At 56.1% G+C, this 18661-nt stretch overlaps 1 protein-coding gene across 4 annotated transcripts in view; it reads right to left on the reverse strand.

Annotated features, from left to right (window-relative positions):
- Positions 1-1346: 1346 nt before the first annotated feature.
- Positions 1347-18661, reverse strand: part of MVB12B (multivesicular body subunit 12B) — a 185157-nt gene continuing 167842 nt past the window's right edge. For all 4 annotated transcript variants that reach the window (XM_032308054.1, XM_032308053.1, XM_032308056.1 and 1 more), the window contains exon 10: positions 1347-2674. In XM_032308054.1, coding sequence (XP_032163945.1) covers positions 2588-2674 — 87 coding nt within the window. In that variant the 3' untranslated portion in view covers positions 1347-2587. The remainder of the gene's footprint in view (positions 2675-18661) is intronic.

Below are 18661 nucleotides of genomic sequence, written 5' to 3' on the forward strand. Positions count from 1 at the left end.
ACTGTGCTCTGGTTAGTCTTTTTGAGGAGGGACGGAAGCAGGGAGTGCCGGGGGTGGGGGCCGAGGGCCAGGCCGCTGCCCTTCATGCTTCCGAGGACCCTCCTCCACCCCTCCCCACGTGGCCCCAGGGTTGGTGAAGAAACGCTTCCTCCCAGGCACGAGCCAGGGGTCCGGCTGTCCTGCGGTCCTCATGAGCCCCCACGCGCACCCCCAGCCTACCGTCACGTGCTTGCTTGCCCCCCACCTCTCAGGAGGCAAGGAAAGGGGCTAGGAGCAGCCTGCAGTCTACCACTGACAGCAGCCTTTCCCTACCACGGTCATTGCATAACTTGTTTAAGCTGTGGCTCAGGGGTACAAACAGTCACTGTCACACGTAGCTTCCGTCGACGGTGCTGTCACGGTGGCCGCAGCCCGGCCGAGCCCAGCAGGTCTGTCCTCTTCCCGGTGCAGCCCGGCCTTGCCCTCCATCGGTCCCCTGGCTGCACGACAGCCCCGGGGGCTCGGGAGGGCAAGCGCCCGCCTCCTCCTGGACAGCCCCCCCCGCCCCGGCCCGGCTCTGCCTTCGTGCACCTGGACTCCGGCTCCCCCATGCTTGTCTCTGGGACTCTCCGCTAAAATGCTTGCTTGTCAGTCAGGGACAAGGGCCGCCAGGTGCTATCGGATGACAACCTCACAATTAGGCCACAAGCAAAGTGCACGAACCAAGGGAAGAGGAGTAATGGGGGTCGCCCCTCTCTGTTGGGCTTTGGGTCACATGGGTCACTTGGTTTTGGACGAGCCACCCAGGCAAAACGCAGTAGACATGGGGTTCCGACTCCCCAGAATCACGACCAGCTTATTTCAGTGGGTGCCTCTGAGACCAGTTCAACAGCTCTGTCCTCTCCTGGTTAAGCACCAGTCCCAGAAGGCCTGCAGACGGACTGCTGGCTCCAGCCCGTGGCCCCTGGGGGTTCCACCCACTCTGCTGTGGGGGCCCAGGAAGGCCGGCCTCACCGGGGACATCCTCAGGTCCGGGCAGAGGCAGGCAGAGGCAAGCACTTCTCAAATGCACAGAGATCAGGAGGTTTTGGATGAAAATCAACAGGCGACCGGGAGGAGGGGAGCTGCTTGAGGCGGCAGCGCCAATGAAGGTACATGAGGTATTTTGGCCCGCCCCACTGCTTAGCCGGCGGCCACCCTCCTCAAGGTGTTGGCCCGTTCACATACGTTCCGGGCGCCCTGGGGAGGCAGGCTCCGTCCCCGGCCGTGGCCGTGGCTCTCCCGTGCTCTCTTTGTGTTGGGGGACCCTCCCCACTCTCCATGCCCCCTCCCCAGCCTCCAGACACATGGCAAGCCTCACGTCCAAAGCCCCCCCCCCCCAGGGGAGATACCAACATTCTGTGGAATTGATTCAGGACAAATCCCGAGAGCTAGACCAGGCAGGCCACCGGGGGGAGGGCCTGAGCCCCCCAGGGACGGAGGCAGCCCCGTTCTCATGGCAAACACACGTGGAGCTGAGCTCGGCGGCCGGCGTGGTGAGAAGAGCCTGTGCGTCTGCTAGCCAGTTGTGGTAGACGGGTCTACACTGGTCCCAGCTTGGTGGCCTGGCTCAGACGGACTTTCTAAAACAAACGTTGCTGTTTGTGGAGCGTGTCGTGATGCCTCCTGGCTCTGAGGACCAGGCTGACAGTGTCCCCGTGTGCCTCTGGGGCAGGCCGCTGGCTAAGCGTCTCCTCACTTGCGGCGGGCCTGTCCCTGGGGCAGGGCATGGGGCCGAGGCAGCTGGCGTGGCAGTTGGCACATGGGCGTGGCAGAGATGAGCCCTTTGGGAGGAATGGGGGCGTGTGGCGGGGGAGCACAGTGTCCTGGGCAGCGACCGCGCTCCGAGCAAGCACCAGGGCCCTCCGCCCTCTCACCCCGAAGGCAAGTCCTCAGTGCGGGCCACTGGGCGTCCTCTCCCCGACCGTGGTGTGTCCAGTGTGTGGCTTGGGGGTGGAGTCTGAGGTGTGGCTGCCAGTGGGCAGGAACCTGGGCTCGGGGTCACTCGGGGACCACACGATTCCTCCTCCCCCGTGTCGTCCGCGTCGCCGTGAGATGCTCAGGGCGCTCGCTGCCGCTGGCGTGAGGGACTTGTTCCACAGCAGCCCCGAGTCTGGGGCCCTCGGGTAGGCCTCAGTTGCCACCCACCTCTGGGCCTTCCAGAAGGATGTGGATAGCTCTGTGGCAGGCAACAGTCAGGAGGAAAGGGAGCCGGCGGTGTCACTGGGCAGCTCCAGCACACGTGCGGGGCCCTCGGGGTGACTCCCGGGGTGGGTAGGGTCATTTGTAGGAGGGCCGGTCGTCACACAGACACGTTAAGAGCTGTTGGTCACTACAGCAAACACAGATTAGTGGCGATTATGAACAGTGTCCCCAGGGAGGCGGGGGTGTCCCGTTAGGCAAGCCGAGGGCCAAGGAGGTCAGAGCCCAGCTGCCCAGAGTCTCCCGGGTGAGCCCCACGGTGGGCCGGTAGGGAAGGGTGGGCAGGAAGGCCTGGGCGAGGGAGGGGCGCTCAGTAGTCTGGGCAGCTGCGTCTTCTCCCCACGGGGACAGGGTGGTGGCCGGCCCCTCAGGACTGGGGGATCTGCTGACACCGGGTGGGGCTGGGTGGGAGCCGGGCAGCCGCGCTCTGCTCCGTGCGGAAGCTGTATTCATACTGGAGGAGGGAGAGGACAGAGAAGCAGGGTCAGTGCGGGAGAAGAGCAGAGCAGCCCCTCCTCGGCCCCAGGCCCAGCCCGCAGGGACCCGGGGCCACCTTGCCCAGCGTGTGCCCTCGGTGCAGTGTGTGGGTGGGGGTGCGTGCGGGGACGCACCTCTGCGGCTGTAGGTGGCCCCCAGTTCCCGATGACGGATTCTATTCCCAGTCCCTGCTCTGCTCTCCGCAAGGAGGGACCGTGGGGCCGGAAGCCACGAGCTGGCCGTGGGCCGGGCTGCCTGCCAGGAGAGGGGTCTCAGGCGGGGTAAGGGACCGCTCTGGAACGCCATCCCCCACCTGACCTGAGGCCAGCCACAGTCACCAGGCCCGGGGGACCCTTGGTCCCAGTGCTTCCTTGCTTGACTGCTGACAGGCTAGGTGACCCCGGGGAGGGGCAGGCGGCACCCCGCACGTGTGTGCCCTCTCCTGAGTTCCCAGCGCCAGTCCCGGAAGGTTGTGTGACTGTCTTCCGTACCTGACGAGGGCCCGAGGCTCCAGGAGGGAAGCACCCCACAGTGGCAACCCAGCCTGGGCCAGAATGGTCCTTGGAGGGGCACACCCATCCCCTGCCCCACCTCATGCTGAAGACCGAAGCTTACCTGGCTCTCGGTCACGGACATGTAAAGGAAGGTTCCAAGTGTGACGGAAATTCAGAGGTACTTACAGAGGGAAAGAGGGAAGGCCTGCAGCTCACCCCGAGGGCCAGGAGGGATGGCACCTTCCAAATGTGGGGTTGGTGGGCTGGGCCGCAGAGTGGGCCTGGGGCGGGGCGGGGAGGCTGCAGCAGAGGCCACAGCAGCCATGTAGGCCCATGGCTTTGGGACCGAGGAGCTTAGAGGAGGTCAGGCAGGCTCAACATTTTGAATCCCATCTCAAGACTCTTTAGCAGTAGAATTGCCCTAACAAGGGCTCCTCCCTGTACCCAGAGCAAAGCGGGGCTGCCTGGGCTGAAACAGCTGTTGCCTCCGGCACACTGAGGGCAGGATGAGAGGAAGCCCCAGGCGAACGAGCGGCCTCCGCAGAAGAACAGCTCAGTGCTGAGGGCTTCAGCAGTTGGTCAAGGATGAGGGGCAGCCACAGACCTTTGAAGGTTTTTCCCCTCAAGTAGAAATGGTGAGGAGGCACCCAGCGCACTGTGTCCTCGACCGCCCCTGCCGGAGGGGCCCACGGGGTTGACCCTACACAGGGAGAAGCAGACCTGGGCTCAGCCCATCCCGTCTCTGTACGAATCGCAGGAGGGAACAGCCTCAGGCGGCCCCTGAGCCTGGATCAAAGGGCCCCGCAACTTGGATAGGACGGTGGACCCTACAGACATTGTCCGTCACCAGAAGGGGCGGGTAGGAAGGACTTGACTTTGGAGGGTGACCTCAGGCAGGTCTTTGCCCCTCTCTGAACTGGGCCATGGTAAGAACTGACAAGCGTTAGCGAGGACGTGGAGAAAAGGGAACCCTTCGGCCCTACTGGGAACACAAACGGGTGCAGCCGCCATGAAACACGGTATGGGGGAGACTCACAAAATAGGAACTAGGACTCCCCTAGGACTCAGCAATTCCTCTTCTGGGAATTTATCCAAAGAAAACAAAACACTAACTCAGAAGGACACTGCAGCCCTACATTCCCTGCAGCATTCTCTCCAAGAGCCAAGACGCGGGAACACCCTAGGCGTCCCGTGACGGCTGAAGGGACAAAAAAGATGTGGCATAGAGACATGATGGGCTCTTACTCAGCCATAAAAAACGAAATCTTTCCATTTGCAAAGCACGGATGGACCTCAAAGGCATTACATGAGGCACAGTGAGTCTGAGAAAGACAAAGGCCATGGGACCCCACTTATATGCGGAGTCCAACCAGCCAGGGGCTTGCCCGGGGAGGGCGTCTGGATGGGCAAAGGGGGTCGAAAGGTACAGATTCCAGCTATAAAACTTGTCCTAGGGGTGTCATGGACGGCAGGGCGATGACCATTATTATTGCATTCCATTTCGGAAGTTGCTAAGAGCAAATCTTTTGTAATCATGGGGACAGATGTTAACTAGATGTGCTATGATCATTCTGCATATATACAAATATGGACTCATTATGTGGTGCACCTGACGCTAATGTCCTAAGTCAATTACACCTCAATAAAAAAGTGGGGTCACAGTCTATCTCCAGGACTGGCTGTGGGGATGGGGTGAGCTATGCAGGTTAAGGGCTCATGCGCCACAGTCACCAGGCAAGCACTTGCTGCACATTTGCTGGCTTGGGAAAATCTATCAGAGCAGCTCCCAACCTGCTCCCTTTCCTGCTCCCTGATGACCAGGGCATGGGCCCTGGCTGGAGTCCAGCTCTAGGAGGCTGGCCCCGTGGAGCAGCCCCAGAGGCGGCCCCGGGGCAAAGTCTGGGACAATACCGCCACCTGGTGGCTGCTCGGGTGCATCATGGCAGGAAAGGTTCCCTGGGTTCCATCAGCGCCCACCGGGTTCTTCACCCCTGGCTGAGCTCCCTGGGGTCAGGCGAGAGCCCCATGAGGGCAGCAGAGCAGGGGCAGGCCTGCGCCATTAATTCGAATGGACAACACAGGAGGAAAGGGCGGTTGGGGGAGAGCATGAGTGCATTTCTACCCGGGGCTCAGGAGCAGCTGCCTGGCTGGGGAGCTAGGGAACCAGGGATCAAAGGTTGGGAACGGGAAGCACTGCCGGAGGAGCGGGGTTCGGGGGCGGCGGGTATCTGGAGTGCCAGTGGAGAGAGGTTTCGGGAGAAGCACACAGGCTCAGAGGGTGAGGACAGGCCTTGTTTGGGTGGAGGACCTGGAGGGGAGCAGAGGGAGGACACGGGCTGGGCATAGTGGCTTCCACGGGAGCAGTTCTGGGTGGGCGAAGCTTGGAGAGCTGTCAGTGTGGCGGGTGCGGTTGCCCCTCCGGGGTGGGGAGGGGGCACCCAGGGAAAGAGCTGAAGCGGACTGATCCCACTTTACTGCACAAAAGTCCCTGGAAGTCTTGGTAAAAGGCAGATTCTGACTCAGAAGGTCTGGGGTACAGCCCAAGATTCTGCGTTTTCAACCAACTTCCAGGTGATTTGGGGACCAGTTCAGACAATTCTGTGACCCAACCAAGGGGACGAAGCGGTGGATGTGGGTGGGAGTGAGCAGAAAGCAGAGGGCTAGAGACATTAGGGCTGGGCTGTGGGGAGCTGTGGAGGGAGGGAGGCTGGGGGTGCTTTACTCCGGCTGCGCGGAGGCCAAGCCCGGGAGATGCCTGCCTGGGGCCGCGGACAGAAGGCACCTCTCAGAAGCAGCCAGAAGTCCCAAGCGCACACGCTGCCTTTTCCGGATTCACAGCCTGCGCACGCCCCTCCCCCTCCCCCCTCCAGAGGGCCGGGACTTGGTGCCCTGCACAGATTGCTGTCCCCCCACTCCTACCCTTGGGAGCTTTTCCCTTTTTAGGTTATCTTGGCTGGAGAAAAGCATTATTCCCCTCCCACACCCCCACCTCTTGTTTTCTCTAACTCCCCAAATGAAATTTCAACATATGTCCCCAGACATAATCCCCCTTAGGCTGCGGATAACCCTTCCCACAGACACTGTCTTCTGCCCGGGATTGCTGGCCCCAAAGTGTTTGCCCAAGAGACTAGGGCCGCTTCTGGAAGGCCTTTCACTCCCTTGGGCAAACAGTGAGTACCTTTGAAGGTGGATTTGGGCCCGGATCTGTTTACTCAAGACATTAGTCTCCTGCATAAGGAAAACCTGCACTCGCGTACAAACAGCAAATCCTTTTTGAATTAAAAAAATTTTTCAATTAAAAAGCATTTGGGTTCACAGAGCCGAGCCCAGCTGAGCGGCGCCAGGCCATGGCGCCCTCTGGTGGACACCGGCCATCACAGCAGCCAGGCCTGGCGGTGTCTCCAGGAAAGAGATGTCACTGTCAGGGGCTGCTTTGAGCTTTCCTGGGGCCCAGGGACCGCAGTGTCCTTCCGCCTCCGCCTGGGAGACCCTGCAACTGATGCATCGTGCCTCTCTAGCTGTGGGGCATGAGGCCCAGCGAGGCCATCGGCCTGGTCTGTGGGACATGTGGACCCTGGCTTCCAGCTGGATGGTGGAGGCTGTCACTTAGACCCAGCCTCACTGGCACAAAGGGGGCCAGCAAACCCCTGTCCACTCACAAAGGCATGAGAATCATCCGAGACACTTCGCCTGAAAAACCCAGTCCTCCTGCTGCATCAGAATCAAGGTTTCTCACCAAGCCACCGGTGCCTGGGCCCCTTCTGGCGTGGGGTGGTTCTGGTTCACTTGGTGGGGCAGACAGCATCTTCCAAAACACCCAGGACACCTGACAGATTAGGCAAGTGAGAACCACTGCCTGAAAACTACCAAATATAGTTCTGACGGTCTCCGAGTTATGATGTTTGGACTTTATGACACAGTGAAAGCAACAAACGTTCAGTAGAAACCAGACCTTGGATTTTGAGTTGGACCCTGTCTTGTGCTGCTCAGCAGCTGCTGTCCCCGGACAGCCACGCGACCACGAAGGTCCATGACGGATACGCTGACAGCTGGGCTGTCCCCATACGACCATCCTGATTTCCGCCTTCAGTGCAGTATTCAGTGAAGTACACGACACAACACCTCATTATAAAAACAGGCTTTGTGTGGGATGCGCCGCCCAGCTGCGGGCTCCTGGTCGGGTTCTGGGAGTTGAGGGCAGCCAGGCTAAGCGGTGCTGTTCGGTAAGTTAGGGGTAATAAATGCATTTTCAGTTTACAGTGCTTTCAACTCATGACGGATTTAATGGGGGGGGTGGTCACCCCATTGTAAGCTGAGGAAGATCTGCAGAGGGCAGAAAGGGCGAGCAGATACCTTCCCTTCCTGGGTCTGGCAACAAGCAAATCAGAGACTCAAATCAGAGAAAGGACAGAAAGGGATTATTTCCAGCACCTGAGTGTTGTAGAAACGGAGGCCAGAGACCTGGGGCAGGACCAGACTTCCCCAAAGGTCCAGAAAGAGCCAGGGCAAAGCTGGACTAGGCCCACAGGGGCCCCAGGAGTGGGGGACAGGCGAGCGTGTGCACCCCCTTCCCTGCAGCTCGGAGGTGGGGGCAGGCTGACAGATGGGAGCCGATGAGTCAGCGTAAGCTGGCACTGGGGTGGATCATGGAAGAGCCTGGAAGGGTGCGTCGAGAGCAGGTCCAGAGCAACCAGGCTGGGCCTCAGAGGCCTGGCCAGGGGAGAACAGGTAGAGGGGAAGTAAGGGGGCCAAGATTTAGGTCAACAAAGAGTCCGGATCGGGGTGCACGCACACTGAAGGGTGGGCTTCGGTAATCACGGAGGGTCCCCGGGCAGGCAGATGGGCCTGGCCCCGTACAGTCAGAAAGGTGGACGCTCTGCTTCCCCAGAGCCTGCCCAGGGCCCGCCCTCCCAAGCCGGTCCTGCACCTGCTCGGTGCCCCACAGCCCCAGCCGTGACACGGGCTCTGCTTGTCACCCACAGCTCAACCTCTCCAGGGATTTCAGCTACGGGAAACCTCACTCCTCACTCGAGGCCTCCACGTCCTCCCTCTGTCTGCACGTCTGGCTGCTGGAACTCAGCCCCAGGGGAGCAAAAAGCTGGTGTCCCTGCGAGGACTGGGTGCAGCAGGGCCTCGAAACCCCACAGGGCAGCCTCGTCTGTGTACCAGGGCATGGGATCCAGCTGATTAGAGTACATCGCCCCCTTCATGCTCCTTCAGGGGAGACTGAGGACCAACACCGCACTGGACAAGCCCGGGAGTCCTTGTTCCGTGCCTGGACTCTGGTGCCACATGGAGATCGGAACCACTGAGCGAATGGGGGACGCGCTGGGGTCCCGGCAAGCGGGAGCGATGGCTTTACCTGGACGAGGTCTCTCCACGTGCACACTGGGGGCCCAGAGGAACGCAGGGGATTCCAAGACTGCCCTCCCCATTCTACAGGGAGGTTCTAGAACACTCTGGAGCTCAGGGCTACAGCCCATGCACCCTGTGACTCTAATGTGACAGGAGATTCCATGTCCCGAGTCGGGGTGCTGGGACCAAATCCGTACACGCCCGTGAAGCTGGTACTGCTGTCTTTCCACCCCAGGGGGGCAAACGGGGGCTCTCAGCGGCTGAGAAGCCTTTCGATGCCATGAGGAATAGGGGGACAGCAGGGAGGCGTCTTCAATGCCACAGTCCCATGGGGATGCCTGGGTCCCCCGCAGCTGCACAGAGGGGTCGGCACGGCTCCTGTAGGCCCTCAGGGAAGCCGCCTCAGTTTCCGTTCCGGCTTTCCCATTGGGTTCCTGGGCTCTAATCCGAGAGGAGTAACCCCGAGTCGGGGCCTGAGCCCCACCCAGACCCACTGCTGGGTCCCTCCCTAAATGATGATCCAAACAAGGGCCCTTCCAAGACTCACCTGCTCTGGCAGGAACCATGTCTGTCTGGGCACCAGACCCGGTGGCACCAGCCCAGAAAAGGGCTCCGACAGCGGCCGCTCAGTTCATCAAATTCACAGCCTTCTGCTGACCCAGCCCCCGGGTCTTTCCACTCTGGGGCATCCAGGTCCCTTTCAGGGATCCTCAGCACCCCTTCCTCCCTCCTTTCCTGCTCTAAGCCTGGGACTGCCAGGACGGGGGTGGTGACACCCTGCACGGGCTGCCTCCTGGGCTCAGTGCCGGGAGAGCCCCCCACTCCCAAGGCAGCCTTCACTCACGAAGCTCACAGAGCAGCTTCCTGCTGGGACCCAGAGAGGAGCGTCGTTGGAGAGATCCCAGGAGTGGGACAGGGACTCCCCCATCCCTGCTCTGCCCCAGCACAGCGCCAGGCCCGCCCCTCCTCCAGGGGGAGGTTTGAGTGGGTTCCGCAGAGACCTCTTCTTCCTCAGTCCCCAGCACCGAGTCCTAAATGGGCCGGGCACAGCCACACCTTTGTGCCTTTCTGAACTCAGTTCTCCCTCGGACACTTTTTCTCTTCAATGGCTAAACTCTGTCTTTTAAGGCCCAGCTAAAGGGGTACTTGTTCTGGACATGTTCCTTCCTTCCCTGGGGAGAATACATCCCAACTCCCCGAGCCTCCCCAACACGTCACATATCCTCCTAAGTGCACGGTCAGGATGGGCCACAGTCGTCTCTGTAGCTCCAGAGCCTGGTGGAGGCTATGGCCATGGATAGATGGATGGACGGACGGATGGATGAAGGGACAGACGGGTGGAAGGAAGGATGGATGGACGGGTGGTGCAGGACGGGTGAATGAAGGGACAGATCAGTCTTTGGGCCCAGCTCAATGCAAAGGAGAGAAGGCAGCTAGCTTAGGGGCTACGTTCTGAGGCAGATGGCAGGTTATTCTGATTTTTAGTCTTTTGTGGAAGCAGCAGTCCGTCCAGCCCTGGGTTTTCTGACTTCTCCCAGCCCTCTGAGCACGATGGTGGGATCAGTCCTATCGTGTGTTATTTAACTCAGGCATATAAATTCCAAAGCTCAGTTCTTGGCCACATCACCCCGTGAATGCAAGAGTATGAGTTTGAGTGTTTTTATCTCCACACAAACACCATGTGCAAGCTGGAGGTTCACACGCGACTGGTCTGTGGGATGTTTAAAAATAAACACTGAAAAGTTGAGACACTGCATAAAATGCCAACATTTTCCAGCTTGTTCTAGAAAAAAATAGGAGGCTGTAGCAATTCTGGATGTTCATTCTTGCAACTAGAGGCTGCTTCCTTTAGAGAGGCATGTCCTTTTCAATTTGCCACACTCCCCACCACCCCCTATAAACTGCCAACTGATGTTATCACTATGATTGTACTTTGTGAGTATGTAGGGTTGTGGGGACAAAGTAAGCAAGAAAGTGAAATATTTCTTGTACCCATGTCTACCAAAAGTAGGAGAAGGAAAGAGACTGAGAAGGTCATGTAATTTTAAGGAAAAAGGGGCAAAGGCACATTCCGTGCTGGTGCTGAAGACCGCAGTATGGCCAGTGAGGACACGGAGTGTCCTGCTTGTCCCCAGCCCCTCCCCCACTTCAGGACCAACGGCCTGGCAGGGGCCTACGTGTCCAGCCTGCCCCCTCTACTGTGGGCCTGGCCATGGATGGGGACTTTGTGGCTGAAAATGCCATTTCTATGTCCGTAAGCAACCATGGGGCCTTCCCCTCATTGGGTCAGCATTTCAAGAACTCACCTGAGTATTAACTTTTAAAAAACGGATCTGTGAACTTTCCCTGCTCTAGGCTCTTTGTAGGAAATATTTAAAACACCGCCACTTGCCACCCCCGGAAGGTGAGGGACGTGGTCGCTCTGGGAAAGCGCCTCCTTATTCTTCTGTCATCTTTATGCTTTTTACCTGCGTGACAGGCAAGCTTCTCGGAGTTTAGTCTGGGGGGCAGATATTACTTTAAAACATGGGGGATGAGAGTTCTCAAACATGAGGAGAAAAAGATCCTTCTGAGAAGGGCTTGTGGGAGACCTCGTATTCATCTGGGCTTTGGGTGGCAAGAGCGAGGGCACAGGTCGCGGTGATGACCGGGACAGGTGAGGCTGCCGGACCTCACCTCTGCTGTGGCTTCCTTGCCACCGGCTCAGCCTGCAGCTCTCAGCTCTGTGATGCACGCCCGGGGCCCGGACTGGGCGGGGGCTGCCGCCCGCAAACCCAAGGGGTGGTGTGTGTGTGGGGGGTGGGGGGCTCAGAGACTCTCAGAATTAGGGACTCTATTAATATAATCTAGCATATTAATATGCCCATGGAGAAAATATATGATCATCTCAATAGATGATTAAAAGACATTTATCAAAAGCCACCATCCATTCCTGATAAAAAACCGTTAGAAAAATAGAAATGGACGGCTAATTCTTTAGCAGGATAATAATAAGAAAAAAGAGAGTGAGAGACGTGTCTATATATAACTAGCCCAAACACAGCATTATGGGTTAACACGGATACTAGAGGCTTCTACTAAGGCACAGGTCAGACGCGGCGGCACAGTGGCCAGAAGGCGGCAGGTGAGGTACGGGGAGGTGCAGGCAGGTGTGGCGGGAGGAGGCCCCATTGGGGTCTGCAGGCGACACAGCTGCCTGCCAGCGACCCCGGAGAAAAGCAACTGAAAACCCATCAGGAACAATAAAAGAAGTCGGTCAGAAGCCTGCAGGTTCTTGATCTATAAATGCCGGGAAATACGACGTCAGAAAAGAGCTGTTCCCAAGAGCCGTGAGAACATTCAACACCCAGAAGAACGCGAGAAGCAGCCTGTGGGGTTGGCATTTCTGCTGTGCGTGGCGACAGAGACCAGCCATGGGGTTGGGACATTTCATCTAAAGTGACAGTCGCTGCTCTGCTAATCTATGCAGTCAGTGCGGTCACAATAAACACCTAGAACAGAGTTTCTGAAAACCCCTGCCCCCAAAAGGTTCTCTAGTGAGCTGGGAGAATAATCATGTGATTAGAAAAGTCGGGGGGCTATGAAGGGAGAACTCCGGCACATGTTGAAGCTCATCATAAAACTGTTAAGATTCAAGGGTGCCTGGGTGGCTCAGTGGGCTAAAGCCTCTGCCTTTGGCTCAGGTCATGATCTCAGGGTCCTGGGATCGAGCCCCGCATTGAGCTCTCTGCTCAGCAGGGAGTCTGCTTCCCCCTCTCTCTCTGGCTGCCTCTCTTCCTGCTTGTGATCTCTGTCTGTCAAATAAATAAAATCTTTAAAAAAAAAAAAAACCCGTAAGATTCAAAACAGGGTGGCAATAATATAAAAAGAACAGAGAAGAACGGAGTCAAGAGCAACGTCCCCTGGTCCGCTTACGTTACAGAGCAGTGTGATAAAGACAGCATTTAAAATGCACTGAAGAAAGCAGTCAGTGTTAAGAACACTGGCTAACGCCATGGGACAAAATAAGGCTGGTCTTAGTTCTAGTAGATTTCAGATGGATTAAGTAGTTGAAAAGAATTTCATATTTTAATATATTTAAATATGAAAGAGTAGAAGAAAACAGACTGATTATTTTTATCATCTTCTAACTTTGGCACAAAGTCCCAGATAAATAAGATGCTGAAACATAAAGAAAAAAAGTGCCTGTGAAAAAATTAAAACTATTGTACAGCCTAACACATCATTAACAAGAAGAGCCACTGGTTAAAGGTGTGTTTGAGCAAGGGACAAGGAGAAAGTTGTTATAAAGAGCATAAAGAAGGGGCGCCTGGGTGGCTCAGGTGGTTAAGCCTCTGCCTTCGGCTCAGGTCATGATCTCAGGGTCCTGGGATCGAGTCCAGCATCGGGGCTCTCTGCTCAGCAGGGCGCCTGCTTCTCTCTCTCCCTTTCCCTCTGCCCCTCCCCACTGTTTGTTCTCCCTCTCAAATAAATAAATAAAATCTTATTAGGAATTCTTAAAAATAAATGGAACCAAATGAAGTCAACAGAAAAAATAAGGCAAAGGCGCACAGAGAGATTTGCAAAATGCATACAAATGGCCAATAACCGTGTGAAAGAACATTCACCTTCAGATGCCAGTGGTCAGCCCTAGTGGGAATGTGGGAAACGGGCGCCTGGGTGGCTCAGTGGGTTAAAGCCTCTGCCTTCGGCTCAGGTCATGATTCTAGGGTCCTAGGGTCCTGGGATCGAGCCCCGCATCAGGCTGCCTGCTTAGCAGGGAGCCTGCTTCCTCCTCTCTACCTGCCTCTCTGCCTGCTTGTGATCTCTGTCTGTCAAATAAAATCTTAAAAAAAAAAAATGTGGGAAACAGGCATCCCCCTCATACACTATGGGGTGGGGAGGTCACAATATGCATGGCCTTTTTGGAAGGCAAAGTGGCAATATATATTCTCCTAAAGAAAGACCCAGGGGAGCAAAGACACATGTACAAGAAAATATACTGCAGCCGTGTAATAGCGAATAATTGAAAACAACTCAAAACTCAATCAATAGTGGATTGCTGAAATAAATTATGGCATAATCATAAAAGGGAACCACATGTAGTCATTAAAAAGAATGAGGTAGGTCTGCGCGAAGTGATAGGGAAGGTTGTGGAAGCGAAAAGCAAGGTGAAGCTTATGTACAGTGTGAGCCTACGTAATGCCCGTGCGTGTGCGTGCGTGTGCGTGTGTGTGTGTGTGCGTGCGTGTGTCCACATTTTACTTCCCATGTTTTTGTGATGTTTACAGTTTTATAAACACCTACAACCTTTGAACTCAAGGGGAAAACACTACATATTAAACAACTGATTCTGATCGGCAGGGTAGCTGTTTCAGATGATAAAGTGCCCACAAGATCCACTACAATTTACGGGGAGGGAACTCATCTCTGGCATGAAGCTGGTCCCTAAGCCAGGGTCACGCCCCTGAAGTCTATGCAGGGGTGGTCCCCAAGCTGCTTCCCATATTTCAGAAGCCAACACCTCCTGTGTGCCTTCAGAAAGGCCGTCCGTTAAACTAAATTATTAGGTTTCTTTGTTTTGGGCTGGAATGGTCTAACTGTGTATAAGGGTTTGGGTGGCAGCTTGGTGCCTTTGAGCAATATAAAAAAGGGGAGAACAGGTTAACGTCTATTTATTTAATTGACTTTTATATAATAAATGAATTAGGCAGGTTTCTTTCCCCAAACGTATCAGTTACTGAAAAATCAAGAGAAAGGATTCTGGGGAGAACAAGGCTGCCGACTTCCCGTTGCAGTTTAAGATCTGACCACTAGATGGTGCAAAGGGACCGCAAATTGTGCGCCCTCTCCCTCCACAGAATTTCTTTCAATGTTAATAAGCACAATGAAAGCGTTCCAAAAGTAGAAGGAATGAACGATTGTGCTGGGACACGAACATTTTGCTTTTATAAAATTGGGACTCTGCCATTTCATTACTGATACAAAAATCTTCTGCCTCACTTTCTTCCCGCTTATGCAGGTCCCAAATCTACTCTCATCTATTTGAAGGGGCCTGTAGAAGCCCGCGCAAACTGGATGTCCAAAAGTTGAATTCGAAAAATTTTCTTTTTTTTACTTTGCAGTGCCAAAGGGGTTTCCATTAATTTCACCTCAATGTCGTGACGTAAATGCTAGCAGAATCGGCCCCAAGCTAAATAAGCAATAAGCCCCATTTTTCAACACACAAACACATAAAGATGTCAGCTCAAACTGTTTACTAATTAACACTTAAAAAGACACAAATTAGATATGCGTGGCTAAGAGCAATTATAATCAAGACGAATTTCTCTAGTCATTTGGGAACTGAGAAAAATGCCTAATTGCTGGAACCAATGTTTTAAAAACTGAAATCACGCCAGTTAGCAAATATGTTCATTTAAAGAACATTCCACGTGACTACACTCTTGAGGATTGACTACAAACATGAGAACAAGGAAAATATTTAGGTATAAAATTAAAATTTTAAGCTCCCTTAGATTTATAACTTCTTCATTAAAGAGTCTGCAAACAGCAGCCCATAAAAACCTGTAGCAATTAAGTGGTTAAATGAACTGCCTCCCTTGTCAATTTTCAGGGAGTGATTAATATTAGATCGTCCCTTTACTAATTAGACTCTCCCGTGTCTTACAGCTTTAAAGTGGACTGAAAATGGAGGCTGTGTGTCCTACCAGGAAGCAGGGTGGGGTAATGGCGCTTCCCTCGCCAGGCTGAGTTTTCAGCGTGGCACCCCCGGAAGGGAGGGTGAGCGTCATGGTTTTCCGTGGGAGGTCAGCGGTAGGTGGGGAGGTGGCTTTGCACGGGGCTGGAGGGCACTGCGGATGCCGGGTGCCGCTTCGTTACAGGCATTGTTGGCTCCTAGTTTTAAAAGGCGTGTAGGCTGTTCCGCGTGCAGCGTGAAATCTACAATCAAGGCCGCCGTCTCTTGGCCGTTATTCCTTGAGTCCAGGGATGGAGGGTCTGCAGGGGAGGCGAGACTGGGGGTGGCGGGGCCACAGGGCAGGCGGGGCTCTGGGCGGGGAGGCAGGACAAACAGGCACGGTAAAGGGAACGGAGACACGGGCGGGATTTTAGAAGCTGCAGCCTGGGCTCCCACCCTGGCTGTGACGGGGAATCCATCAGATGGAGAAATGGAGCAACTGCTTACGAGGGAAATAAAGAGCGGCAGGGACGGAGAATATTTATACGCCCATCTTCTCACTCCGAGAGGAGATGCTTCATCACAGGGGTCGGCTGCGAAATCACACTTTTCCTGACTCCTGAACAGAGAGCAGCTTTTGTTGGGGCCGCGGGGAGGACAGTAAGGGTCTCACGGGGACACCGTCCCCCGGGGTCACCACCACCCTCCTGCTGCCCAGCCCCATGGGGGGAGGGTTCCATGCCTCGGACTAATGTACACGGGCCGGGGACGGACGCGGATGGCAGGCAGTACGGCTGGGGGAGGACAGGCTGGGCAGGAAGGAGGCTGCCGGCCCCATCGGCGCCAGGAGAGTGACCGCATTCACGTGGGAATTTATCAGCCACAGCTTTGTTCACTTCGACCCCCACACCTCAGAGTATCCCTTAGTTGTGAGAGGTTTCATGTTTGTCAAGAATTTTTTCACCCCAAGTCTGCTTGATGGCAGGTAGAGGGATTTTGATCACAACCTTAAAACATGACCTTCCTTGCGGGGGGGGTCTTTCAAGAAACTTAAGCCAGTGCTGCAAGCCACCACTTCTGGGGAATCACGATGCAGGCGGAAACAGAAGCTGCGGGGACGAGCACTACCCCCAGACTGGGGCCATCAGACCCATGGCCGGGGCGGAGTTGGGGGGCAGCCAGGGGACCTGTTCAGGGCCGAACCTACACAGCAGATTTGGCGTGCTACACCATGCATTCAGACGCAGAATGTGTCCTCTCCAGCCTGTGCTGTTTCCTCCACAGTCTACATGGTCCATGAATGTCCCAGCAAACACCCGGGGTGTACCCACCAACGTGGCAGGGGCCTCTGGTCCACACAGCCAGTGAGCCTTGTCCTGTCCTCCTGCTGGCGGGGCCCTGTGTCTCATGCTCCCTGAAGCTCGGCTGATCCGGGGGGGCTAGAGGTGCACCGCCCAACCACACCTGGGGTGACACCTCGTCTCGCTCCATCTTTACTTGGGCGATTCTTGGCTGTGGTAGGCTGGGGGGCACTGCGGGTCTCTGCCGTGGGGGGCGGTCCCTGCTTGCGCCGGCAGCTGGCTAACCACCAAAGTCAGGGCTGGCAGGGTCACGGGTTTGTTCACGGAATGAACAGTCCCTGCGGTTGAATGGCGGTGATGGGGCACGGGCTTAAATTCAGAATCGTACCCCGGGCAGAGCATGGTAAGTAAAGGTAAAGTTGGCAGGAAAGCAACCCCAGCCCAGTTCCGGGCAGACAGAACACCGTGCTGTCATCAGGGCTTGCTTCAGTGTCCTTCTGCCCTGAGACCGTGTGAGCCCAGGTCTCTGGGGGAACCTCACGCAACACCACATGTCCACACGGGGGGCGGCGGGGCGGCGGTGGCGGGAGTAAAGGAGAGAAGCCCCTCCCAGCACAAAGCAGCCTCCGTGGACACTGGCCTCTCCCTGCTGTTCAGGAAGCCGAGAGCTCGAGGCGGCGTTCAGGATGAGCAGAGAGACGTGGTTCTGGTGGTGGGTCTGTCCCGGAACCCAGAGGCAGTCTCCTGCCTTTTTGGGGGAAGGGGTTTGGCTTAATCATGTAAAATATGACAAAATAATACACAGCGAGCCAAGCAAAGTCCTCCACCAAGAACCCCCCCACCCATCCCCTCCAGGCGCAGCTAGACTTGCTGGCGACAGAAAGGAGCAAAATCATCCCGACCAGAGGGACACCCAGCTACTCAGGAGCCGAGAGCCAGGGCCAGGGGGCGGTGGGCCCGGCTTCTGCTCGCCCTCAGACTCCATGAGCAACGCGGAGTTTAGCGGCGAAAAGGGGGGGGGGGAGTTCATGTTTATTTATGGAGAGAATTCTCTGCCATTGTTGCCGAAGCTGCAGCCCGTTCACCAGAGCGTGATATCAACATACTAATCACCATGAAATGCACGCGGCCGGCCGAGGCCAGTAACTTCTAAACCCTCAGATTAAATGAAAAACCGCAGCATTCTTGCCTGCCACGGCATCTGTGATGGTTTTACACCCCATGGAAGGTTCCTACCCTTCCTCATGTCCCTGCTTTGTAACTCCATGTTAATGTCCTTCAGCAGAGACCACAGGCCTGTGTTTTCAGCCCATGACTGCGACAAGAAATAAAGCTATGTGTGGGCAGCCGGGCCAGAGAGGCGCCCACTCACCCCCTGTCCTGAGGACAGCGGTAACAGCGGGCACGACTGTGGCCACGGCCAGACCACGTCCTGGGCCCTTCACATGACTCAGACCCCGTAGGTGCTGGGTGGGCAGCGTTTTGTTACTCTCCTGATTTACAGAAGAGAAGACAGAGGTTCAGAGCAGTGAAGTGGTGCTGCTGAGACCCGAGCCTGGGCCGGCCGAGCCCAGAAGCCCTCTGCACCCTCCGCGCTCTGCTCAGAGTGTCGGACATCAAGACAACACATTCTAACGAAACGTGTTTGGGTGGCATTTTCGAATTCGGGTTTCTGGTGGCTTCTGCAGGCTACTCCGAGCCCTATAGGCCTCCTAGAGTCTGCCCCATCCCGGTGACCCAAAGGCCCAGCCCACGTTGGGTGGACCAAGCTCCCTACCCCCGTTGTCCCCTGCAGCCCATGGAGCTGCAGGCTTCAAGTCTTAAGGGGCAGGGTTTGGAGTGTGAGCACTGGGTCTCAGTCTTGTCTTGGGCAAGACCTTTCACCTCTAGTGTCTCACTTTCTGCCCCACGAGATGGGGAGGAATGACACCCCCTTGGTCAGCGGTGGGGGCGGGGGGCGGTGGGAGCCAGTGAAAATGCAGGGAGAGCCCAGCGGAAGGCGAGCACAGAGCAGCTGCTAAAATAAAGCAGGGACGACTCTGGGCAAGGGAAAGTGTGGCATCCAGACGGTCGCCTCCCTGGTTCAGCATGTGCCACCTCACAGCTTCCAACCCATGGGGCCGGGCCCCCGTGCTTACATACATTCGCGTGGTGTT

The sequence above is a fragment of the Mustela erminea genome, chromosome 12 (genome assembly GCF_009829155.1).
Source record: "Mustela erminea isolate mMusErm1 chromosome 12, mMusErm1.Pri, whole genome shotgun sequence".
NCBI classification, from domain to species: domain Eukaryota; kingdom Metazoa; phylum Chordata; class Mammalia; order Carnivora; family Mustelidae; genus Mustela; species Mustela erminea.